General features: G+C 41.2%; 1 protein-coding gene across 1 annotated transcript in view; it reads left to right on the plus strand.

Annotated features, from left to right (window-relative positions):
* The window catches only part of CCDC22 (coiled-coil domain containing 22), a 29,040-nt gene extending 2,319 nt beyond the window's left edge, over positions 1-26,721 (plus strand). The window contains exons 2-17 of the mRNA XM_063432518.1: positions 4,136-4,313; positions 5,735-5,867; positions 6,726-6,832; positions 7,691-7,769; positions 7,870-8,039; positions 17,760-17,966; positions 19,334-19,399; positions 20,304-20,420; positions 20,502-20,621; positions 22,922-23,038; positions 23,983-24,084; positions 24,488-24,595; positions 24,829-24,924; positions 25,027-25,086; positions 25,359-25,433; positions 26,433-26,721. Of these exons, the coding sequence (XP_063288588.1) occupies positions 4,136-4,313; positions 5,735-5,867; positions 6,726-6,832; positions 7,691-7,769; positions 7,870-8,039; positions 17,760-17,966; positions 19,334-19,399; positions 20,304-20,420; positions 20,502-20,621; positions 22,922-23,038; positions 23,983-24,084; positions 24,488-24,595; positions 24,829-24,924; positions 25,027-25,086; positions 25,359-25,433; positions 26,433-26,546 (1,849 nt within the window). The 3' untranslated portion in view covers positions 26,547-26,721. The remainder of the gene's footprint in view (positions 1-4,135; positions 4,314-5,734; positions 5,868-6,725; positions 6,833-7,690; positions 7,770-7,869; positions 8,040-17,759; positions 17,967-19,333; positions 19,400-20,303; positions 20,421-20,501; positions 20,622-22,921; positions 23,039-23,982; positions 24,085-24,487; positions 24,596-24,828; positions 24,925-25,026; positions 25,087-25,358; positions 25,434-26,432) is intronic.

The following is a 26,721-nucleotide window of genomic DNA, read 5'->3' on the forward strand; positions in this document are numbered from 1 at the left end:
TTCAATTAACTCTTTCTTCTCTCCTTCACAAATCATGTCATGACATTTTTCCATTTTATTTTTAGTTCCATATTATCCTTTTATCGGTCATGCAATGAGTTTCCTGCACAATGTAAAATAGTGCCTTTTCATCTACATTGTTTTCCACACGTTACATCTATTTATTTACCAGTAAACTATTGATGCACCACCTGCAAACATTTATCAGATCACTATGCTACACACCTTCATTTACCAGACTGGTTTAAATACTTGGCGCTTCACCCATTTGCGCTTCACGGGATCATTGTCCATGCTTAATCCTGCACATTTTTATTTACCACCAAGTAATTGAGCATGCTTCTCCTCTGCACCCCTTCATGTTCTACCAGATCATGGAACATGCATAAAGGGACATTCCACTGCCCAATTCTAGAAAATAAAATAAAAATCACTGTTTAGTAGATATATCCCCAAAGGAAACATGCATGCTATTATTCTTTTTTTTTCCATTGGGGGTATATATATATATAACAGCTTGGAAAAAGCACAGATCTCTTGTCTACAGCCTTTGTAAGTCCTCCCCTTCTAACCCACTCAGACTTTCTGTGGCTGTCCAATCACAGACTTCCCAATGCAGCTCAATGAGAAGTCTTTACAAGGCAGGTACTCTGGGCAATTGCTGCCTCTTGAGCTTAGTTTCACTAAACTAATCAAACCAGGAAGTAATAGGACCAGTTGTCAGATTGACAGCCAGGGTGGTGTAACAAGGTTAATTTATAAAAGTGCCAATTGGTATTGAAATCTGTACTTTTTGTAAACTGAAAAAAGAGGACACGTTCTTTGCACATAAAGCATTTAAACAAGTTAAAGTGCTTTAGAAGTCCAGAATGTCCCTTTAACCCCATTCCACTTCACATACCTTTAGATCCATGAACATAATTCATCCTGCACCCCTTCTTTTACCACCACACCCTGCACCCCTTCATTTGAACCCCTTTATTTACAAGTGAAAACTGATTTTATCCTGCACCCCTTTATGTATACCTAATGGGACATTCCTAGTGCGTTCTTGTTAACTTGTCTTGTGACATGCCTACTTCTACTTAATATCAGGTTTCACAATCCCACTCACTCAGCCATCCCACAACATGTGATATGTATTTCCTCTTGTTTTCTGTGCTCCTTGTAACATTATAGATGTGAACTTGAGTCTACCTCATTTATATTGTTTATATTGGTTCCACTTCCTCTCCGGAATGTGACACATTAATAACTAAATACAAGATTGGCAACATCTGTATTACATTTGAATGAACAAGGCCTGTTGAAAAATAATTATTTGTTAATTTAAAATGTTACCCCATTCCTATATTTGTAAAGACAGATTCATTCCTGCCTATAGCCACGTGACCCTAGGGGCAAAGTGTGATAATACCTTTGTTTTGCTCAAATCACAGAAACACTGTTTAAATTCTTCTATTTGAAACGAAAACACCATAGTTGAGACATGCAGTCGCTGACGGCAAGTAAAAATCCCTCCAAGCCCTCTTAACTGACACGGGGGCTACTATTATGCAGTGCTTTAGGTACGCACAGCTGAAGAGGTTTATACCCACCGTACCACAGAATTGCATAGGGAACTCACACCCTTTGAACTCCCCTATGACAATCCCAATCCACTACCACATGGTGTCTGCTACATGTACTGTACCCTCCATTTGAAACAACACCCTCCTCATTCACCTCAACTCATTCGTGAGCAAATGGAAAACCACAATAGGTGAAACTCTCACCTCTGCTCAGAGATTTAAGATATGTAACTTAGTGCATCTTTGTGCCCTAAGCTATGAATGACCAAGGGACTGTCTGTCGATGACGTCTATCATACGTAAAAGGGAGCCTTAGTGACCCATGTTGAAAGGCCTGAAAACTGACATGCCCTAGTAAGTCCCAGGAAAAGGCCTAGGAGGTCCTTACAATTTGGTACAGAACTCCCAAACTACTGAAGGCAATTTACACAGACCTTGCTGGTCTATGTTGATGGTGCCACTCTGCTATGGGCACCTTTCTACATATTTGGTGGGAATTCCCACTTATTGTAACATACTGGAGGAAAATACATGCTATATTACAGAAATTATCTGGCAATCCCCCACCCTTCAGCCCAGCTCCTTTTTTCCTGCAGCACACGATTATTACAACCTCACGAGATAAAAAGAATCTCTCACCATGCGAATCTTAAACGTTACCAAAGAAGTGGTTCCACTGTTCTTGAAACAAAACTTGTGTCCTCCCCCACCTAGGGTTTACCAAGATGAATAAGCTAAGGCTTCTGGTGAAGTTGATCCTTTTTGCCCAGAGTAAGGCACAGGTCTATCAGAGTACATGGGCCCAATGGCTGACTACAGTATTCTTGCCTGACATTTCCCAGCTACTCCCTTACCTATAAAGCTATGAAGCTTTGGCTCATTGCGGCGTTGTTAGGCCAGCAGTCATTGTTCTCCCATGGCCCCGGGTTACCAGTTTCTCTCACCCTTTTAGTCTCATTTGCCTCTCACAGAGGCTCTTCTCTTTTTACTAGTCAATTGGTACTCTGTTACGTAGCGCTTGTATTGTTCACACCTCATTTCAAGTTAGACATTTGTAAATATCATCGGCTACCGATGACAATCGCCCAAATGTACAGTGATCACATTGATTGCTATGTGTAATATTTTTTGTCCATTTAGGAACCTTGAACATTTGAGCTTACGTTTATTGAAAAACTCAACAAAAACTTTATTTACAAAAAAATTAAAGGGACACCCCACGCTTGATTTACTACCCATATCTCACGTCTTAGAATTGTAATATGTTTACATATAAAGTATCTGTGTGTATGAGGTCTACATGTGGAAATCAACACTGCTCTGTCCTGGAACTGATACCTCCATGTTGGCTCCCTGCCGTTTATGCTTTTCTTTCTTAAGAGAATATGTAGCATCACGAGTGTAAAAAGGTTAGCACAAGTTATAGGTGATTTTCATTGCTTTATTCAATGGTGCAATTTACAGAGAAGGAATAGTGATGTTAAAAAAAAAAAACAAAAAAAAAAATTGCATGCGTTTGAAAGAAAATACTTAATTTCTCATACTGATAGTGGGACTGGCAGCCGCATGCTGTCTTGTATTCCTTGGGTTGACATCTTTCTAAACCATCTATTATATAAAATAACATAAGTCACTGACCGTTTCCATTTATTTATTTTTGTCTGTCCTCCCTGCATTATTACTCAGTAACCGGTGTAGTGCTAAATTTGTGTATAGCCCAATATCTGTGAAGGGCAATGGAATTCATTTAATTGGTTAATGCTGTCTACCTTTAAGAGCTATTAATTCAGTGTATTTATGAGTAAATGTTGTTTAAACACAGGATACCCAGACAATGTTAAAGTTATTTTATTCTATTATTATAATTTTTTATTTTTTTTAGAAGCCAAGATCTTGTTAAATAAAGAGTGGTCATTTAAAGGGACACTATAGTCACCAGAACAACTATAGCTTATTGTATTTGTTCTGGTTAGTGTAATCATTCCTTTCTGGCTTTTTGCAGAAAACAATATTTTCAGAGAAAATGCTGTGTTTACATTAAAGCCTAGGAATACCTCCAGTGGCCATTCTTCATATGGCTGATAGATGTGCTTCCTGTGGTAGTGCTGCGCAGTGTGACTGTTATTAAGTGTCTCCACCCTCTGCATGGAGACACCAAACTTTCCTCATATAGATGCATTGATTTAATGCTGATTGGACAGGGCTGTGTTTGGCTTGTGCTGGCTCTGCCCCTAATCTGCCTCCTTAATGTGAAAGCATTGTGATTGGCTCAGAACAGCACTTCTGATGATGTCAGCCAAGCAGGCAGATCAGTGACGGCAGAGCCAGCAGCTGCAGACTGCAATAAAGGTAAGATTTTGCTGTATATAGGGGGCTAGATGGTGGTTTTAACACTATTGGTTCAGGAATACATGTTTAAATCCTTTAAACTGTAAGCAACATAATTGTATGAACTGGCTATTGCAATATTGTTATTTGCATTCAGAGAATGTATAGAAAAATGTACAGTTCTCACTATGACTTCTACAAAAAGTCAGTGATGCTTATTTTTTTGACATTAACAGTGATGTTCCAGAAGACGTACAGAGTGTGCGTCAGTTTAACACAGAGCTTATTGTGGAGGCCGTGGTGAGATGTCTCCGTGTAATAAACCCCTCCATAGGGGCAAGTCTCAGCCATACACTACCCCCGGGTATGTCGGCACGGTTCAGAATAGGCACCAGTCTTGCACAGGCTTGCCAGGTGAGTGGGATACGTTATATTTGTTACAGGGGATCTGATACTATACTGATGGGCAAACTGCTACACTGTCACAGGACATGGCTGTTTTATATACATCTTGATGTAAATGTGCACATTGATAAGATGCTTGTATTTGAGGATGGCGGGGTACATGCCGCAGTGGGCATTGTAGTGGGATGTCTCTCAATGTATAATTTACTTGGGAATGCCCAGGAGTTGGGATGTCTGGTAATATATTACATAGCTGGGAATACCCAGGCGTTGGGATGCCTGGCAGTATATTAAATAGCTGGGAATGCCATGGGGTTGGGATGTCTGGCAATATATTACATCGCTGGGAATACCCAGGCCTTGGGATGTCTGGCAATATATTACATAGCTGGGAATACCCAGGGGTTGAGATGTCTGGCAGTATATTACATAGCTGGGAATACCCAGGGGTTGAGATGTCTGGCAGTATATTACATAGCTGGGAATACCCAGGGGTTGGGATGTCTGGTAATATATTACATAGCCAGGAATACCCAGGCGTTGGGATGTCTGGTAATCTATTACATAGCCAGGAATAACCAGGCGTTGGGATGTCTGGCAATATATTACATAGCTGGGAATACACAGGGGTTGGGATGTCTGGTAATATATTACATAGCTGGGAATGACATGGGGTTGGGATCGCTGGTAATATATTACATAAATGGAATACCCAGGGGTTGAGATGTCTGGCAATATATTACATAGCCAGGAATACCCAGGGGTTGGGATGTCTGGCAATATGTTGCATAGCTGGGAATACCAAGACCTTGGGATGTCTGGCAATATATTTCATAGATGGGAATATCCAGGCGTTGGGATGTCTCTATATATTACATGGCTGGTAATACCCAGGCGTTGGGATGTCTCGATATATTACATGGCTGGTAATACCCAGGCGTTGGGATGTCTCAAAATATATTACATAACTTAAGTGGACACTGTAACACAATGGAGACAATAACCATTTTATTTCATGAATGGTTATATTGACAATGTTAAACCATGTTTGAGCAGTTGAACACTAAATAAAGGTCATTGGTCAATTATAGCACAGCTCTGACTAGAGGTATGGCTAAGGCATTGATTACACATTTACTTTTAGCCATACCGATTCATACCAGCAATGGGCGTTGTAATAGGCTGAAATCAGCCAGCTGACACTCTCAGCCAATCACATCTGCCCACAACTGCAAAACACAGAGGAATGACTGCTTTAGTTTGTTTAGTGTTAAAAAAATAAAACTGTTTAACTCTGAATGAAATGACTGTACCATGGGACTACGGACACTATAACCACTTAAATGAGGTCACAGTTATAGTGTCCTTTTGGCAAAATGCACGAAACTTCCTATCATGTGCTGCGATTTTTAAATCTATTATTCTCTTAGGATCTGGGATACTCAGGTGAAATCGGTTACCAGACATTCCTTTACAGCAGCGAGCCTGATATCCGAGCACTTCTTATTTTTCTTGCTGAGAAACTCCCGAGAGACTCCCAGGAGGACTCTCATCAGCCAGCAGGTACACTGTAAGAGGGAGTAGAATAAGTATTTGTTGCTTAATCTCCCAGTTTTTGAGACCTGAGTTTGAACCCTCATAGTGCTCAGACAGACGTGAGTTCCTCCCCAAACTATTCACATATCTAGTCTGTTAAAAAATGTTGCATTACTATTGGATTTGTACACTGTCAGTTATGTACTTTATTATGTATGTAGTGGATTGTTCATATAATTAAAGTTGAACTTTCACCTTTGTAATGCTCTTTTTCAAGTTATTTTAATAAATATATTTTTATACATATCTGTTTATACTTTATAACATTACATTTTGACATAGTTGCCTTCTATAAAAGACATAGACAAAGCATATTGGGCAAATTAACAGATTCCTTCCCCCGTTATCCTTGGGTATAATGATTGTGAGTCAGTGTATATTTTTTCATTGTATGTTGTCCTTCATTTATCAAAGTGTTCGGAAGCTTTAAATATGAGTCTCGCAAACTGAGAAAAATTAGCAAAGCATACATCCTGATATCATTTCATTGTGCCAAAATATAGTTAGAAAATCCTACTTAATTTACATAAAATGCCTTCTCTATGCCATTGAGGGGGGAACCAGTCACACGTTAAAAAGCAAACAAACATACTTCTAAACTTTTCTTATGAGCATGAGATTTCCTCATTAAAGATAAAGTATCACTTTTTAAAATGTTATTTAAGTTTCTGTGCCCCCAATACTGTTGTTTAATTCTTTTATCACAGCTGCATTATCCTGTCATAACTCCCTTAATATGTTGCTGTTTGATGAACCTTTTAGAGTACAGATACAATTTATCACTTTGAAAGTTAACAATAATTTATTTTCTCTTGTCTCTTGCAGGTAAATCGGCCGTCCTTCAAAGAGACATCGCAGCCAAAATAAAACAGCAACTTTCTCAACCCTGGGTGCCTCCATCATGTAGAACCCTCTCCGTACAAAGATCTCAGGTATGTGCACACAATGACCAGAAGAGGGCAGTAGAACAGCATGAAACAATTCAATACAATGTATACTCCTGCCAAGCAGCCTATAGATCTGTCTGGAGGGAATGACAGGGTTATTCCGTAAAGTCTGACTGTAACCTAGCCAACATTGCATTGCAGGTGGCCCATTTCATGTTTAGCCAAACAGAAGCTATCATGAGCTAACATGATTGACAACAAGCTACAATAAGTATATTTAAACTTTTCAGCCAGAGCAGGATCAGCTCATCACAGGCAATAAATTATTAAACTAAGAAAAAAAATTAAATACATTGACACAAAATGGCAGAGTGAAGGCTATAAGGGTGGTGCCTGCTGGTGTCTTGTATGGTCAGTGGCCAAATATTGTGATTTTTATGGATTACACCTGCAAACAAGTGGTTTAGAAAAGTGTTTATTTTGCAACTGTGCCACTTACTGGAAAATATTAAAAGGAGTACAGTATTTTTTTTCAGTATTTGATAAATGTAAATTTCCCTACCCTTTTACATAAGATTCTGATCATTCTGGCCTGATGCTCGGTTGTTCTTACCTAGTTACATAGCTGAAAAGAGACTTGCGTCCATCAAGTTCAGCCTTCCTCACATTTGTTTTTGCTGTTGATCCAAAAGAAGGCAAAAAACCTAGTCTGTAGCGCTTCCAATTTTGCAACAAACTAGGAAACAATTCCTTCTTGACCCCTGAATCAGATGTGAACGTTCCGTCACACTGCAGTGAATAGCTTCATAAATTACCGACAATTCTCTGCAGTGTTCTGGGAACACATGGGTTGGAAGCATTGTTTTTAGATCTCCCCAATGTGTTTTTTTTTCTCCATTGCAGAGCTTGTACCGGTTGCATCGGTTTCAGTCTCAGGCTCTTTCTATGGCTGGGGATCCTTCAATGAAATCTGTCTCAAATGGTAAGAAAGACGGAGATCTAGGAGCTGTAAGTACAGTGAATACGGAAAAGTCCCACCGGATGTTAAATCTTTATAGAGCTCTCTCTATCCTCCTGTACAGAAAGAAAGGAGTATTGGGTGAAATACCTTCCCTTGATCAACGTCCAACTGCCTAACGTCCCCTCTCTGGCTGCTTCCCTCCTGGAGAGGAACACATCGGAGCTCAGTGCGGTGCAGGAATGGGAGGCCGAATGGAAGAGTCAGGGTTTGGCCTCTCGTTTATCCGCAGAGGTAAGATTACATAATTGCTTTTAAAATAGGAGATATGAGGGGGCGGAGCTTACCAGCGGAACGAGCAAGTCGCACATGGCGGGAGCTCCCGCATCTGAGGCCCTGATTCTGGGCATTGCGCCCGACCACCGCAACGTGCCCGCAGCGGACAACCACCTTCACACCCAGGAGGTGGTGCGGAGTCTGGAGATACCCGGTTCGGGACTCTCCGCCGCAGAATCGCCCGCTTCACAGCCCGCGGCCTGCACGGGTGGGAGCCGTGGAGAGACGGCCGCTCTCCCGGTTCTCAGGCTGAAGAGGGGACACTCACGCACCGCTTCCCCCCCCCCTAGGGACCGGTGGGGGATATCCCGGTCCGCACCAGCACGAGACACAAACGGAGACTTTAAAGCAGATGCTCCCCCAAGCAGTATGGAAGCTGTAAGGCCCAAGATGGCGGACAAGCCACACACCACTACACGTGGCCTGCTGCAACCACAACTCAGCACTGACAGACACGCAACGAAGAAGATAGGGGAGATGAAACATGGCACAAGGGACACCCTGGCCACCCCACCCAGACACCCCCAGGAGTTCTTTGACCAAATCTGCTCCAGCTTATGGTCACAACTGCGCTACAAGGCCCAGGCCTTCAAACAGGCAGCTCGAGCGGTGGCAGCATGGGTCCGACCAGCTACCCGGCGGCACCTGTGTGAGTATCCACAACGAGCCCCCAGGGCGACCTCTGGAAAGGGACGAAGACAGAAGGCGAAGCAGCGAGTAGCGATCACTCACCTTTTCAAGCATCCACAACCAGCACAGAAAGCCCGCGGACGAGCAACAGCCCAGCCCCAGCAATACCCCGAGGCAAGCAGACAAGCTAGGGGGCCAGCTCAAGAGACTGTTGTCAGCCGGAATAATACAACCCCAGCACTAGCGGTGTCCCCCACGTGGCAAGCCTCGGACCGCTCTCAAACCCACGCCATCAGCCTGCCGCCCACGGGCGTAGGGTAAAAGGGGACATTTGGGGACATTTGCCTCTAGTTGGCACAATAGTATGACACCGTGCAAAACCAATAGGCTACCTAGCTCTCTTTGAACTTTCCACGCTATTTGTGTCTCTCCCAGATAGGCGTTTATTTTCTACCAACGTGCATTGGCCTATATCGGCATTTTAGACCGCAAGTTGAATAAGTTGAAACATGTCTCTACTAATATGCCTTCTCTTCTCTTCTTCTCACCTTCTCAGCCCTGTATTGCTGTAAACTAAATTGCGCTCAGGCTGCTTATAGACGAAATCACTTTTGCCATTGTATTACTTTAAATACCTGATTCAGTTACGCTAGTTACCTTACTATTTTAATATATGTTAATAAGTCTATCTATATGTACACCTGCATGTGAAATCCTCCCTGACACATTAGACTAAAGCATTGCAAAGCATACATTAACATGCAAACTACTGATAAGCGAGGATATGCAACAGCAACGTTCACCCTAAGCTACTGTTACCGAGCGATGATGTAATTTACTATAACTAATGCGAATAACCTATGTGTACCTAGCCTGCCTTAATAACATAAAAACTGTGCTTGGTCTACTTAAATGCTATATAACATGTCAAATCTATATGCTCAATGTGTTGGAATATGCTGTTGTGGCATTGCTGACAAGCGGTTGTTATTCATGCACAACAAAAATAAAGAATTATAAAAAAAAAAAAATAGGAGATATGATCTTACACACATTCCCAGTAGAGAAAAAACCCTGGTTGATTATTATTCATAAACATGCAGCATGATAAAGTGTTAGCGGGCTGGGATATGGCTAGAGATTGGAAAGTGGATACTACTGTATATATAAAATCACAAAAACACGTTGGATTTTATGAAAAACCACATACAATATAAAGTCTACTTTTTTTTTTTTTTTTTTTTATTCTTTATTTTAGTAGTGCGTAAGCTTCTAACATTCACATGTGAGGTACCCCAAAACAATCCTCCAGCACATTATGAACAGTTGAACAAAGAGGTACATGGTAGATCTAGCACATTTTTGTAAGGCTATAAACAGTATAGATTTACATTGCTTGGGTATTTTCATAACATAAAATAAAATAACCTCGCTTTACTATCTAGGCAGGGGAATATTTTGCAAGATGACACGCTTGGAGTACTTTAGTAGCATTAATATAGATAGTAAACTATACATATATGAGAAAAATGGTCGTTGTGTCGTTAATGAGTTTGCTGACTGTATGAGCTAACATCAGATACACATTAGTGACTACAGTAAATAAGCATGCGTATAACATTGCTATTCTAGTAGTTGGTGGCTGCTATTACTAAAGTTCTGAGTGCCAGTAATTAAGCTCTTCTTAAGCTGACTAAAATAAGGAGTAGACAACTTTCTTGGCTGCCTGAGCTTTGAGAGAGTGGTTGCCAGTTATGCCAGGCCCGAACTAGAACACAAAAAAGTTAGTGTGAGATGCCTCTCTATGGGTGGGACGTGGTGAGAGATGGTTAGATACGAAAATAGTAATCTGACTTGAAACATATAACCAATGTCTGTTAATGATACACCACTAGGATTTTCCCTATTAACATCACTAACGGTAGTGCATGCGAGGGTAAGTAGGCAAGTCGCTTGGTGTCTGGGCTCGTGCTGGTCGGTGAGTGTCTCTTCAGCCCACTCCCAGGGCTGGGAAGCACAAGTCCAGTGTGTGTAAGGTCCCAGTGCTCTTGAGACAAGGTACTTGGAGTGAGGAGCACAGTAGGTATCGTAAGAGGAGTGATCCAGAGGGTGATCAGAGTCAGGTAGCCAGGATGAGTGTGTCACATATTCATCCGCTTATAAAAATGTGGTTAATGGCATTTACTGTCCACACAGGAAAAGTTGTGCCGAGCAGCAACTAAATCCACAGAAGGGTTAATGCTGAGCAGCAATTATGCAAATGGGAACCTGGTAACTGCTTTGGGGTCAAAGGCCGGTTACAGCCTATCAGATCTAGAGGAGGGGTATTTAGGCCCAGTTCTCATCCCGCTCAGTGCCCTGTCGTGGTTTCCCTTGTGGTTGTCCGAGAGCGCGTTATTGATTCTGGTATTTATGGTTAAATTAGAAAAGTAGAACCAAAAACTCGTACCCCAAATTAAAGGAGGAGAGGTGTCCTATAGGATAAACCACTCTCTCTTCTCTATATGGAGCGAGTGTTTATTTTGTAGCAACCCATTCGCAGTATTTGTTGATTAACTAAAATATAACCTTTAATAAATCATTAAAATAAGTAGTAGAGAAAAAATGTAAATCGAGTAGAAAAAATATATATATATATACACACAAAGTCTAAAAAGGCTGTAGTCAACTAGCCTTTATTACTGTCAGGGCTTAAATAGCCTCAGTCTGTTTGCAGCCACGGTGGTTACAGGTAGAAGCAAAAAAAGTAAAAAAGTAGTGGTTATTCAGGTTTGTAAAGATTGTCGGAGTTTGACTTAAACACCATCCACATACCACAACAACTTGCCACCCTGGAGGCAAACAAACCCAAACAAATCCAGATTTGAGCCCCCTATAATTAGCTGAAAACAATCCTCACAGCAGCTAGGACACAGTATAGTGGTCTGTAAATAGCGTAACACTCAGGGGTAAGTAGTGACCAGGAAAAACCTGATCAAAACCTCCACATCCCTAGTCTATAGCGGTAAGAGTAGTAAAGCTAAGTGTCCCTGCCACCGGTTACACAGAAACAGCTCACTGCTTCAGTTCAATTGTTCAAAGATTCGCTGGAGAGTAAAGGAAACATACTATCGGTCCCTATTTTTCAACTCCCTAAAGTTACGATAATTCTTGAACAGGCGTCCCTGCGCTAGAGAAACAACTGGAGAGTATTTCAAAGAAAACTTCTATCTGTCCCTAGTTTTCAAGCTCCATCTCTAGCTAGTGTTAAACATAAAATAATCAGGCGTCCCGACGCGCGTTTCGCCAATACATTGGCTCGTCCAGGGGAACCGGGTTACTGCCTGGTGGTAGTTTAAATATCCCTCCCTCTCCTCCCATTGGTCGATTGTTAGCCAATACTGGGAGGGGAGGGGCTGGGAGTAAGTGAGTGTTGGTTTAACCCTTCGAGATCGGGTACAGATTCGGCACTCCAACCGACATCATTAAAATTGCTGTACCCTATAGTGGTACAGTAATGATTATATCGTCTTTGGGTACTAGAGGCAGAAGTGTCCATAGGACAACAAGCATCCACCTTCAAACCAGATTTTCAATAAGACAAAACAGACCCTTCTGGCCCTAGAGAATCTGACGGTGCCTCCTTATACATCTATAGCCAGCTTGGATGTAGTGGCATTATATAACAACATCCCACACGAGAATGGTATAGCTGGAGTAGCCTATTTTTTGGAACAATCGGGAACCTTTATCGAACAAGAACAAACTTTTATTCTAACTTTGCTCCGTTTTGTGTTAACACACAACTATTTCACCTTTAATGGAAAATATTATTTACAGACAAGGGGCACGGCTATGGGTTCGTCTTGCGCACCCAGCTATGCGAATCTATTTTTGGGATGGTGGGAGGAGACAATTGTGTTTAATGTGTCAAACTCAAATTACTTTCCATCTATACACAAATGGTTTCGCTACATAGATGATATTCTGATCTTTTGGACAGGTTCTTTCTCCCAATTCAAACAGCTGGTTGATGAACTCAATCACAATGATATTAACCTCCAACTCACTCATGTCATTGACGAAAAACACCTGGTCTTCTTAGATCTGAACATCAACATACATGAAAATGGGGATGTAAGCACATCACTTTTTAGGAAACCCACAGCAACAAACAGTTTGCTGCACTGGCAAAGCTACCACCCTTTTCATTTAAAGGCCAACATTCCATATGGCCAATATTTAAGGGCTAAGAGAAACTGTTCAAACCAGGAGGATTTTGAGAAAGAAGCGAAAGATTTAAGAACTAGATTTAAGTCATTGGGCTATCCCAACAGAATTCTCAAAAGAGCCTACCAAAGAACCACTAATGTAGACAGATCCGAAAGCCTACATAGACCTCCTAGGGAACTCAGCAACACCCCGAGTCTGACAAGATTCATAGGAACTTTTGATAAACATTGGAACACAGCACAACATGTCTTAAGCAGAAACTGGCCGTTACTACAATATGACACCAGTTTGAGAAAGACCATCACTAAACAACCCTCTATGACTTGTAGACGAGCAAACAATCTTGGTGACATACTAACACACAGTCACCTGAAACCTGGCTCGACTACACCTCTTACTTCCACCTGGTTAACAACCAAAGGCCTTTTCAAATGCGGACATTGTAAAGCCTGTAAATTTATTGCACCAACCAGGTCTGTCTGGAATAAAAGAACTTCAACAGAGATAACCATCAATGCATTCATCAACTGTAGTTCCACCAATGTTATCTATATAATAACATGTGAGTGTGGGCTACAGTATATAGGAAAAACCTATCAGCAACTACGCAGACGCATCTTACAGCACATTAATTCTATCTCCAATCTACACATTGAAACTCCGATTTCAAAACATGTAAGGATCAACCATGCGTCTAAACCTGAAGTCTTGAAGTTCCAGGTACTACAACAACTGACTCTGAACCATCGAAAGGGTGACATTAATATTTCTTTGCTAAAGGCTGAGTCTCGCTGGATCTATTCTTTTCAGACCCTATACCCTAGAGGACTGAATGAAGAATTTAATTTTACTCCGTTTATTCATGCCTAGGAATCTCTGGGAAGATAAAAAAGAGGGGTCTGTTTCGTCACCTTTCGAATATTTTAACTAGTAGATGTTGAAAATGTGAAGTGTACATTTTCCTACAGCATTACTAGTTTGGTTTCTCCAAATTCATCGTGGCACTTACAGAGAGGGGTTAATCCCTATTGGAGATTGTACAGAATTCCAGATAATGGAACTACAGCATGATTTACAGCACTGGCTTACAACATAAGAAACAGGATTTCATTTTTTCTCATAAATTTCTTTTCTTTTCACATGTTTCTTCACATTTTTTCTCTTCCCTAACTTTATCTTATATTTATGCTCATATAAACCCTACATTCCACCAATCAAAGGATCTAGACATTATAAAAGACTATACTGGGACACAGAGTGCCTCACTGGATCCCCAGGAGAATGTAGTCATATCTAAGGTGTGGGGGTGCTTGATGAACCATTACTTCCCAGAAACACCTAGAAAACGTTTCGTTTTAACTGAGTGCCAGCACATCAACATCAGACTGTATGTTGTACAAGGACATTATATTCTTAGTGTCTGGCCATGTGTGTATATATAGAAACGGAGCATGTATATAACTACTGGTTGTGAACCTCTTATTGAAAATCTGGTTTGAAGGTGGATGCTTGTTGTCCTATGGACACTTCTGCCTCTAGTACCCAAAGACGATATAATCATTACTGTACCACTATAGGGTACAGCAATTTTAATGATGTCGGTTGGAGTGCCGAATCTGTACCCGATCTCGAAGGGTTAAACCAACACTCACTTACTCCCAGCCCCTCCCCTCCCAGTATTGGCTAACAATCGACCAATGGGAGGAGAGGGAGGGATATTTAAACTACCACCAGGCAGTAACCCGGTTCCCCTGGACGAGCCAATGTATTGGCGAAACGCGCGTCGGGACGCCTGATTATTTTATGTTTAACACTAGCTAGAGATGGAGCTTGAAAACTAGGGACAGATAGAAGTTTTCTTTGAAATACTCTCCAGTTGTTTCTCTAGCGCAGGGACGCCTGTTCAAGAATTATCGTAACTTTAGGGAGTTGAAAAATAGGGACCGATAGTATGTTTCCTTTACTCTCCAGCGAATCTTTGAACAATTGAACTGAAGCAGTGAGCTGTTTCTGTGTAACCGGTGGCAGGGACACTTAGCTTTACTACTCTTACCGCTATAGACTAGGGATGTGGAGGTTTTGATCAGGTTTTTCCTGGTCACTACTTACCCCTGAGTGTTACGCTATTTACAGACCACTATACTGTGTCCTAGCTGCTGTGAGGATTGTTTTCAGCTAATTATAGGGGGCTCAAATCTGGATTTGTTTGGGTTTGTTTGCCTCCAGGGTGGCAAGTTGTTGTGGTATGTGGATGGTGTTTAAGTCAAACTCCGACAATCTTTACAAACCTGAATAACCACTACTTTTTTACTTTTTTTGCTTCTACCTGTAACCACCGTGGCTGCAAACAGACTGAGGCTATTTAAGCCCTGACAGTAATAAAGGCTAGTTGACTACAGCCTTTTTAGACTTTGTGTGTATATATATATATATTTTTTCTACTCGATTTACATTTTTTCTCTACTACTTATTTTAATGATTTATTAAAGGTTATATTTTAGTTAATCAACAAATACTGCGAATGGGTTGCTACAAAATAAACACTCGCTCCATATAGAGAAGAGAGAGTGGTTTATCCTATAGGACACCTCTCCTCCTTTAATTTGGGGTACGAGTTTTTGGTTCTACTTTTCTAATTTATTTCTCATAGGGGTTACCCCCCAATAATCACTAGCAACCTGACACTGTCTCTCTACCTGAGTCTCTTTTTTGCATTTCTGGTATTTATGGTTATTTGACTTTGGCATTGTTTTTGACTTCAATGTTTTCTGGCATCCCTGACCCCTGGCTCTTCCTTATTGTTGTGTCTCTTTCTGTATCCCTTGACCTCGGCTATTACTGACTATTCTTTGGTACGTTAGTCCGGCCATTCTAAGGTCCGGTATACGTTACCTATCAGTCCTCTGTGTTATACAATTCTACGTGCTGGATCATTCTGTAATCCTGACAGAGTGCTGCAGGTTGCCCTAGCTTACCGAGGATCGACCAGTTGGGCTTTTTGTTCCCTTTGATACCTCAGTGGAAGCGTGCGTTCTGGGGTGATCCCTCTGCTGTTGCAGCAGTCTCGTGTGGAGAATCCCAGTCTTAGCCCCACGTGGTCGAGTGGACTTGCAAACGGGCTGGATATGTTGCTTTGTCCGGCGTCGTTTGTCTGCGGTCTGTGGGCTGCCCGCCGGTGTTGGGAGCCAGGAGGTGGCCCTTCAGATGAGATCTTCTCTGCTGTTTGGGTCTCCGCTTGTTTCAGTCTGTGTGCCAGTTTAAGCCAGAAGGTTGCAAATGTGCGGCCTAGCCGTGCCAACATGTCGGGTTCTCCTTCACTGTGGCTTGGTGTGCATGTGGCGTCCGCCATTGTTCCCCCACTCTGGTGCTGCAGGTTGTCTGTGCGTCTCTTGCCTCCTGCTTAGCTGGGCTGTCACCCAGGAATGGACTGGGATCACCCCCACCAGTCCGGGGGGGTAGGGGGGAGGGAGTATTATGCTGTCAGGGCTGCCAGTGAGGGGACGGGGAAAGCAGCCGTCTCTCCCCAGGTCCATCACCCGCCGGCAGTGGTCTGACGTCTCGGGCTCCTGTGTACCGATTGCCTCGTGAGAGGTATCAAAAGGTTTGGCAGAGCACACTGAGTACCGGTAGCACAGCCTTGCTTGGTTAGGAGGTTGGATCGGCAATTAGCCACGGTTAATTGATTTTGGCTGTGGGAGCCCAGCGAACACGCGTCCGTTCAGCTAGCTGGTCAGGCTCCGCCCCCCCTATAAAGTTTACTTTAAACATGAATATGCTATCTGTATATGAAAGGTCCACGGTAAAGGAGACATCTTATTAAACATGTTTTTGAATAAAATACAGCATGATCTACATTATATTTGTTTAAAATTGTTGATGTGTCTTTTGATTTTTTTGTTTATGTGAAGCTTACCATTGTGGGTCAAAGTAGATCTGTCACTTTTGTTCTTCTGTGGCTTAATCCTCTAGGAATCCCTGATACTGTTGTATTCTTGCACAAGAATAAGACCTTCCATATAATTGCTCGCAGAATGAGTGAAAATATGTATTTTCCCAAAGCTAGCCACTTCTGCTGAGAATTGACAAAAGTTGATGGATGTTCAACTTTTTGCCAACTTTTGTCATTTTGTATTATGATATTTATTGACTGTTTTAAAGTTTCACTGAAATATGAGTATACCAAAAAGGACATATCTGCTAAATACTCAAAACTGACAGAGCTACTTTAACTTCTGATCCCTCAGTTGTTAGTGCTCCAGTGCTATATACTTAATACTTGTTAAAACATCAGGGCACAGATTGGATTCCCAGCAGCGTCAGATGTGCCTTCTACAGTACATATTTCCAAAGTCCATAAAATGAGTTCCATTGAGTTGATCAGAATGCTATCTACACACCAAGACATACTGGTAAACTAGTGCTAAATATCCAGATTTTAGATCATTTACTTTCATTACTATTACTATTACTTTCATTACTATATCTAGATATCTTACTGGATGGAAATGTTTTATATTGTATAATAATTTGTGGTCGCAGCCACAAGTGTGAGTAATAACTGAGAATTCTAAAAAGGTATCCTGAAGTTTGAAAATGGTCTTAAGGGGACATACCTAGAAGTGTTATTATAAGAAATTGTTTAGAGAAAATGCTAGATTCTACAGAAAATAATCTTTAAGGTGATGTAAATGTATGGATGTAGGGGAGGAGTGATAGACCAGTATGAATAGGACTGACCCTTCCCACTAATCCAACGATGGTGGCCTCTTACTTATAGTCAAACTTTCAAAGACCACCAGTCTTTTCCTGTCTAAATAATATGTGTTGCTCCTGCAGGACTACCGAAGCAGAAAACGCCAGCGTCTACAAAAACGAATACAGGACCAACTTCGCCAATCCAGCCAACTCCTTGCAGAGAATCAGACTCCGTCCTCTTCCTCGCAGGACCTCCTGGAAATGCTGAGAGCTTTTAACGTGGAAACGGGAGCTGATCACAACAAAGGGTCCAGATTCACTCACGCCCAGAAATTCACTCACCAGCAGGTAACCTGTTCTATTCCAAATAAAATGTAAATAACAATTAGGGGGAACCTGCCCATTTTAAAACTATATATTTTTTTAATACTTGGATTTAAATGTAGTGTATCACAGTACTACTGGTTTAATGGGTTTTACATTTTCGTGAATGATGGAACGTTAAAGGGATCCATCAAGCAGTGACACACATTACTTGAAATATGTTGCTTGGGTTATAGGTTATTATACTGGGTGTTATTTGTTCTGTGTTGTTTGGTCGTCTTGAAAAAAATAAACGCATTTATGGTTATGGTAGGCTACTCAGCCTCAATTCAAAGCTGGCACCGATTATGTGGAAGCTACGGAGCAAGTCCAGGCTCAACCAGGCTATCTTCCTTAAATGATAGCTGCTGTACTCAGCAAAGTTCAGTCTCTACAGTATGTCTGCAGAATCAGGGCTTTTTTTTAATGTAAACTGGCCCTGCTGGCTGTAATGTGTGGGACCAAGATCATCCACTGTACTAAATGCTGATTGAGCTTGTTGGCTGCGCTGTGATGGGACTCGACTCATCCAGTATCCTAGATCAGGTCTCACTCTTGACCTTGGAAAGCAGCAGAGATTAACTGTCAGATTGCAGACATTCGACGTAAATAGCATAATTTACGTCTAATGTCTGCAATCTGACAGTTAATCTCTGCTGTGAGACACTGTGTAGACACTATCAATAATAAAAAAAAAATACAGTGAAATAATAGATAAACTATAGAAAAGGTGCTTTCTCACAACTCATTTATAGAAACAAAGAGAAGCACACAAAAATAAATCTTTATAACATTCATGCTAAAAGTGTTCCTCCCTTGTGAAAGGCTCATAGCCGAAACTTTGGGGGGTTTGTTTTTAGTGTCCGACCTTCCTTCTCTTGTACTGGTTTAACCAGTGCTTTTATAATTTCTTCCACGTCTTTGATATGTCAGGCTCTGTTGGGTATGGGACCTTACATTAGAGGTGCTTAGCATTCGGCGTGATTTGCCTGTTTTGCAGTTTTCTAACAAATATGTTGTGTTCTTTGTATTTGTGTGTGTGTGTATTTTTGATATATTTTCAGTATGAATGTCATAAAGATTTATTTTTAGAAAGTGTGTTCCTCTCTGTTTCTATATAGATTGCAGACATTAATGAGAAATCGACACATTTGCTTGATATGAATTGACCGAAAAATAAATAAATCTAATTAAATTTTCAGAAACATACACCACCTTTCTGTATCCTATTGTGTAAATATTATTAGATATATAATTTCCATATTCATATCTCTGCTGTAGACATTCTCATCGTCCATTTCATGAGAGAGTCTAAATCTTTGTTAATCAGATCTCTCTCTATCTTTTATCAGGATCCTCAAAGGCTGAGGGAGCAGATGCAGAGGGCTTCAGAAATTCTTCCGAAGAAAGACACACAGGTAAAGCAATCCGTATAAGGCAGGGATAGGGATTCTACGGCATGGGTATCACCCTCTGAGTTCACATTGTGTCTACATACATGGTGATCGCCATCAACCATGAAGTTCTAATCAAATGCTGCACTTGATGCCCCATGATGTTGTTGGGGCATCAAGTAGCGCTGATGGTGAGTGAGGTGGGGGGAGATGACAAACACAACTTGGAGAAAGAGGTGACTCAAAGAGCAAAGTGATCATTGGATATATAAGGGGATTATGGATTTTGCCTTAGGAAAGGGTGAATCAAATTGAAAGTGGGCACTTGCAAAACTTTAGCTAGAGTTCTGCAAAATATTGGGCACTTTGACTCAAAATTGCCACCATATAGTGCTGGAGCTCGGGAAGATATGGGGGATGTGTTTTGCCTCATGGGGCATTGTCCAAATGAGAACCTGCTGCAGTATTTCTAATTCTGATTTATTGTACGACTCTTACTGCAGACTCTGCATTCTGGTGGGCCAGTAAAATAGCGTACTGTTCTACTCCTTTTGCAAGTCTCAAGTCTTTTCCCCTCACTTAATGGCTTTACGAACAGCTAAGTTTTGGTGATGTAAACCTATGACTTTCTTTCAATAGAAAATAATCACACTCAGATTACTGACTGCACTCTGTTATCAAGCCATTAATTGAATGTTAAAAAGTTATTTTAGTACAAGATAAAATAGTTTTTTGTTTTTATTTCAATATGATCTGCTGTTAATTGTGGTCACATATTTATTTCTGACATGGTAAAGGAGCAATAACTTGTATTTATGGGTACAATTCTGGCCTTAAAGCATATTCTTCTCATCAAAAACTGTGGCGAAAGACGTGTTTGTTTGGAGACTTTATTTGTTTGTTTTTTGCCATTTCTTTCATGTCTAAGGATGTGGACACAGAACAGCAGGAGTTAACAACTTTACAGCAACAAATAGATGTCATCGAGAGGGAGATCCAGGAACTCAGTGAGAGTACCAAACTTCTCCAGCTGACCCTGACTCAGGTAGGTTACAGCTGGACTGAAAACATTGGGGGAGACGCTGTGAGACTGTGTTAATGTCCCATACTGTACTCTCTCATTCAGGCGAGTAGGGAGGTGAGTGAGACCCGCCAGCAATGCGAGGAGAAAGAGAATGTCATTAGACTGAAGAAAAGAGCGGTGGAATTGCTACCTGACGCTGATAACAACCTTGCCAAGTTACAGGTATTCTTATACAGAGCTCCGAATAGAGGAGCCTTCATAACTGATCCATCAGCGTGCACACAGAGCCCCTGAGTCACCAAGCAATCAATGTGCACACAGGGCTCCTGAGTTACTAATCCATCAATGTGCACACAGGGCCCCTGAGTTACTAATCCATCTTTGTGCACATAGGGCCCCTGAGTCACTAATCCATCAGTGTGCACACAGGGCCCCTGAGTCACCAAGCAATCAATGTGCACACAGGGCCCCTGAGTCACTAATCCATCAGTGTGCACACAGGGCCCCTGAGTTACTAATCCATCTTTGTGCACACAGGGCCCCTGAGTCACTAATCCATCAGTGTGCACACAGGGCCCCTGAGTCACCAAGCAATCAATGTGCACACAGGGCCCCTGAGTCACTAATCCATCAGTGTGCACACAGGGCCTCTGAGTTACTAATCCATCTTTGTGCACATAGGGCCCCTGAGTCACTAATCCATCAGTGTGCACACATGGTCCCTGAGTTACTAATCCATCAGTGTGCACACAGGGCCCCTGAGTCACTAATCCATCAGTGTGCACACATGGTCCCTCGAGTCACTAATCCATCAGTGTGCACACAGGGCCCCTGAGTCACCAAGCAATCAATGTGCACACAGGGCCCCTGAGTCACTAATCCATCAGTGTGCACACAGGGCCTCTGAGTTACTAATCCATCAGTGTGCACACAGGGCCCCTGAGTCACTAATCCATCAGTGTGCACACATGGTCCCTCGAGTCACTAATCCATCAGTGTGCACACAGGGCCCCTGAGTCACCAAGCAATCAATGTGCACACAGGGCCCCTGAGTCACTAATCCATCAGTGTGCACACAGGGCCTCTGAGTTACTAATCCATCTTTGTGCACACAGGGCCCCTGAGTCACTAATCCATCAGTGTGCACACATGGTCCCTGAGTTACTAATCCATCAGTGTGCACACAGGGCCCCTGAGTCACTAATCCATCAGTGTGCACACATGGTCCCTGAGTTACTAATCCATCAGTGTGCACACAGGGCCCCTGAGTCACTAATCCATCAGTGTGCACACATGGTCCCTGAGTTACTAATCCATCAGTGTGCACACATGGTCCCTGAGTTACTAATCCATCAGTGTGCACACATGGTCCCTGAGTCACTAATCCATCAGTGTGCACACATGGTCCCTGAGTCACTAATCCATCAGTGTGCACACATGGTCCCTGAGTCACTAATCCATCAGTGTGCACACATGGTCCCTGAGTCACTAATCCATCAGTGTGCACACATGGCCCCTGAGTCACTAATCCATCTTTGTGCACACAGGGCCCCTGAGTCACCAAGCAATCAATGTGCACACAGGGCCCCTAAGTCACCAAGCCATCAGTGTACACAAAGGGCCCCTGAGTCACTAATCCATCAGTGTGCACACAGGGCCCCTGAGTCACCAAGCCATCAGTGTGCAAACAGGGCCCCTGAGTCAGTAATACATCAATATACAGAGAGCCTCTAAGACACTAATCCTTCATTGTACACACAGACTTTGAGAAAATAACCAAACACAGCCGTGTAAGACTAATCAGTGTGTGAATCACTGTCTTCAGAGTACACATTCTTGAATCAATAATCTGATCAACCAGTGTACGCAGATCCTGTAATAATAGGATACATCATTATACTCTGTGTATTCGTGTGAACAGAAAACTGCCCTAAACCTATTCACTCTATCCACACACAAAGCTCTGATAATTATCTTATATCCTCCTTTGTTGTTTGATCCCGACGTCAGCCAAAAGTATAATAAAATCTTTAAATAGGTAGTGTGTACATACCCATAAATCTCAGCAGCAAGCTTAAAATTACATTTTTTTTGTCATCCGTCCCCACCTTTCCTACATTTTGATTTGCTGGCAACTGATCCAGCCAGTCACAATTCTCCTTTGAGGTCAATAAAGGCCTAGTCACCTACAAGTGCATAAACTGTTATTGTTTCCTGTTTAGAGAAATTCCATATTGGCAACTTTTTGTGAGATGTAACCTGCTCTCTGACATACAAAATCTATCTACAGTCAACCTGAATTATAAGCAAAATGTTCTTCTTAATCTTATACTTCTGTCTTTCCCCTCTTTGGGTCAGAAACAAATCCATATGTACACATATCGAAAAATTTCTGGATTTCTAACAAATCAGTGCACAGCATCTGATATTTTGCTGCCCAGAGGCTCACTAGGAATCATGCAAGGCATTCTAAAGATGTCCTTTATTATAATCTTAACTGAAATGTAAATGTAATCTTCCAGGCTCTGGTGGACGCTAGCGCTCTCCGCATGGTGAACCTAGTAGGACAATGGGAGACTCATCGCGTTCGGCTGCTGGATGATTACCGAGAGCTGAGACGGGTTCACCAGGAGCGGGAGGTACAGCATTTCACTCCCATCTCCAATGATTTGACTCCAATGATTTTTATTTATATCACATTTTAACTTATAAAAAGACAGATCACTCTTCGTTATTACCTTTTGTACCCTATGTATGACTTTATAATTCTCGTTTAACTTTAGTTATTTTACACTCTATCATCATAAAGTACATTTGTATTAATCAATTACGTTCTCCAGACTCTTTTCACTGAACAGGCTAGACATATTTTATACTTGTTATTAATTATTCCCTTTGAGTATTATTTTTTTTTTTATTTTATTTTATTTATCTCTGTAAACTTTTTGTTCATATTAAAATGAAAATGTCACAATCAAAAAATATATAAATATATAAAAAGATCCCCTCTAATGTGTTGGAGACCTTCAGCAATACATTACAATAGTCAATAAGGTGGATCAATAAGAATTCCGGAGAGCCTACTAACCCTCGGCTTTTTACTTTTTTAATTTTTTGTAAATTTTATTAAGTTTGGGTAATTCTTTGTGCCTCATAATTATCAACGCAAATTCACAACACAAAGCCACCCACTAAATCCTTTAGTTTCTTAATCCTGAATATAAACTATATTTCATTGGTTTTTTTTTTTAGTACATTTTAAACCCTGCAGGACTTTGTACGTATTGTTTCAACATATGCTGAACAAGTACCATTGTCATATGTGATTGCCTGTACTTAAGTAAAGAATTTTCAAAACAAATAAACGAATTAAAGGCCTTTTAAGTATTGAGTTAAGCAAATACTCTACAGCTTATCCCACTGATACTCAGAAGGTTAATAAAATGATTACGGTAACTTTGTACAAATAAAAGGAATACTGAAAGCGTAGTGAAGATCCAAGGAATTTAAAGGCTCTGGAAATCTTCCGGCGGTTTATATAATCTGACGTATTCATTGGATTCATTGTCCTCTCATCTCGTAGGATGAATCATCGCGCTGGATGAAAGAAGCAAAAGATTTGTACGACAAGATCCGGGGAGCCGCAGATGAGGCAAAGCGAAAGGAAGAACTTTACAAGCAGCTGGTGAGAGGGTCTTTTTGTGTTTTAGTTTGTACGTATTCCTTGTAAAAAACAGGTGTGTCCCAGAAGGTACAACATTTAGAATGGGCTGATAGTAGTGCCTAATGTAGTCCTTTTAAGAAAGAAGAAATGACAGATGCTGGCTACCCACGATCCAGTGGTTTGCTACATTGAACAAGAAAAACACCCAGTACTTTCTCCAAATTAATTTTGGGAAATCGGTTCTCCGTAACGTATAACCCACCAGTCCAGCTTTGCTCTACTGGTGCTTTATATGACTGTTCTCCTAGTCCACTCCAAAGCTTGACCAGCTATTTGTAGATACAACTTGCTTCTCTGATGTTCATCTCCTTCCCCTCACCTCTCATGGTGTCCTACTCCCCTTACACCTTTGTGTCTCCTGCAGGTGTCAGAGTACGAGTCTCTCCCCAGAGAAGTTTCCCGAGCGGCATACACCCAGCGCATCTTGGAGATTGTTAGCAACATCAAGAAACAGAAGGAGGAGATAACAAAGGTATCCTATAGGAGATTTTGGGGAGTTAGTACACTGCCTATAGAAAATTGCTATCAATTACACAACATGTCTTTGTTTTCACAATTTTGTATCTTCACATTACACCTATTAATCGGCAATGAATGTTTTTCACTCATTCTCTCCCAGAATTTCGTCCATGCATCCATATAAGTTCCCACATTTCTTTGACTCATTCTGTTTCTTGATATGGAGATCTTCATTTTTCCATCCAGATTCTATCAGACACTAAAGATTTACAGAAGGAGATCAACAATCTGACAGGGAAGGTTGATCGGACCTTTGTGGTGACAGACGAGCTGGTGTTTAAGGTACGGTTCCTCTTCGTTTTTTGGGGGGTTTCTTTCCGTGAATTACCATAATCTGTGTTATGAAAGTGTTTACCTGACGCCATTTGTTTAATTTATGTTTAGGACGCCAAGAAAGACGAGCCAGTCAGAAAGGCCTACAAGTATTTGGCAGCTCTTCATGAGGTAAGGATGTCCTCTTTGAGCATACATCCATCACTTGTAACTAGCCTACAGACTGGCAGGGACAATGCATTGCAAGACTATTTTCAGATGATATGTTCATGATTTTGTCTCCGATAAGACACAGATAAAATTGTGTTTTTGTTTTTTTTTTAGATGTGTGTATTTTTACATGGTGTACAGTGTATTTTTTTGTATTTTTACACCTCAGATCAGTTGTAAATGAGCATATTCTATTCTATCCCTGTCTTTTTGTACGTTGCCTCCAACCCCAGAACTGCAGCCAGCTGATCCAAACCATAGAGGACACGGGGACCATCCTAAGAGAGATCCGTGATCTGGAGGAGCAGGTATTCACATATATTCTAACCTATAATGCTCCTGGCTCTTCAGGGCTGTTAGCTGAGATGTAAAAAGTCTTAAGTAACACGGGTGTTTATTTACCAAGCTGTGAATTATCGAAAATTGACAAGAGAATTACAATTTGTTAAATATAATGGCTAGGATGGAAAAATAGTATAATATTTTGGCCTATAATATGCTTGTCATTTCTTCACAATTAAAGGTTTAGTGAGTAAATCCCAAGGTGTTAGTTTAATAGCTTAGCTGGAGATGTATTTACACTCAGAATTGTTATAACATATTTGCTGTTATTATGACAGCTATATTGACCCACATTTTGTAATCCCAACAAATCCCAATTCTCCGCTTAGTGAATAAACTTCCCACATGTTGTAAAGCACTTTTTATTTTCTATATATATATTATTGTACAGTTTGGTAGGAAAGCCACATTTCCCTTCAAACTATCCGACTGTGTTAATGTAAAAGGGGTTTAAATAAAAAAAAAAATCATACCGAATTGTTTAGTATCCAAAAACTAAACAATATCGTTTGAAGTTCTTGCGCTTGTTGTGTTTCCTTCTTTTGCTGTAAGCTCTGTTTAGACCAGGAAGTAGCTCAGCCAATCAGGAGGCTCCTATTCTGTTTAACGGGTCCTAAACTATCCCTTAAACTCCTGCCCATCAGAGGTTTATAGGATATGTATTTGCTTCAATTATCATGTAGAATGTATACAATCCATGTACTGCATTGCTACCAAATTTACTGTCTGATCCATCAATGAGACACAGATCATAAACAAGCGGATAAGAGGCTTCACTTTTAGTTGTAAAAACCTTCAAACTATTCTAAAAATGTTTGGTTTTGCTATAAAATACATGCAGCTTCTGTATATGTGTAAATATGGGTATTTGTATTCTGGCTGGGTTAGACAAAGACAGATTCCACTAAAAGGATTGTATTGGGTAGAACCTCTAATGTGCACAAATCTATCATCTCTCCTTGCAGATAGAAACGGAGGCCACCAAGAAGACGCTAAACAATCTGCAGAAGATCTTGGAAGATTATAAGGCCATTAAACAGGAGAACACACTTTTATTGGGCCGTGTCAAGGACGTTTAGAAGGAAGGCACGTCTCAAAGCCCTGCCCTGGATCTATTTACAGCCAGATCACCCAGAGCTCTATTCTTTTATGTACTGGCTGCATATCTGGCATAATACAGTACTCTCTACATTCATTTGTAACAAGAAAGGAAAGGACTATAATTCCTCACTAAATAAAACACATCTAGGCACA

The sequence above is a fragment of the Pelobates fuscus genome, chromosome 9 (genome assembly GCF_036172605.1).
Source record: "Pelobates fuscus isolate aPelFus1 chromosome 9, aPelFus1.pri, whole genome shotgun sequence".
In the NCBI taxonomy this organism is placed as follows: Eukaryota; Metazoa; Chordata; class Amphibia; order Anura; family Pelobatidae; genus Pelobates; species Pelobates fuscus.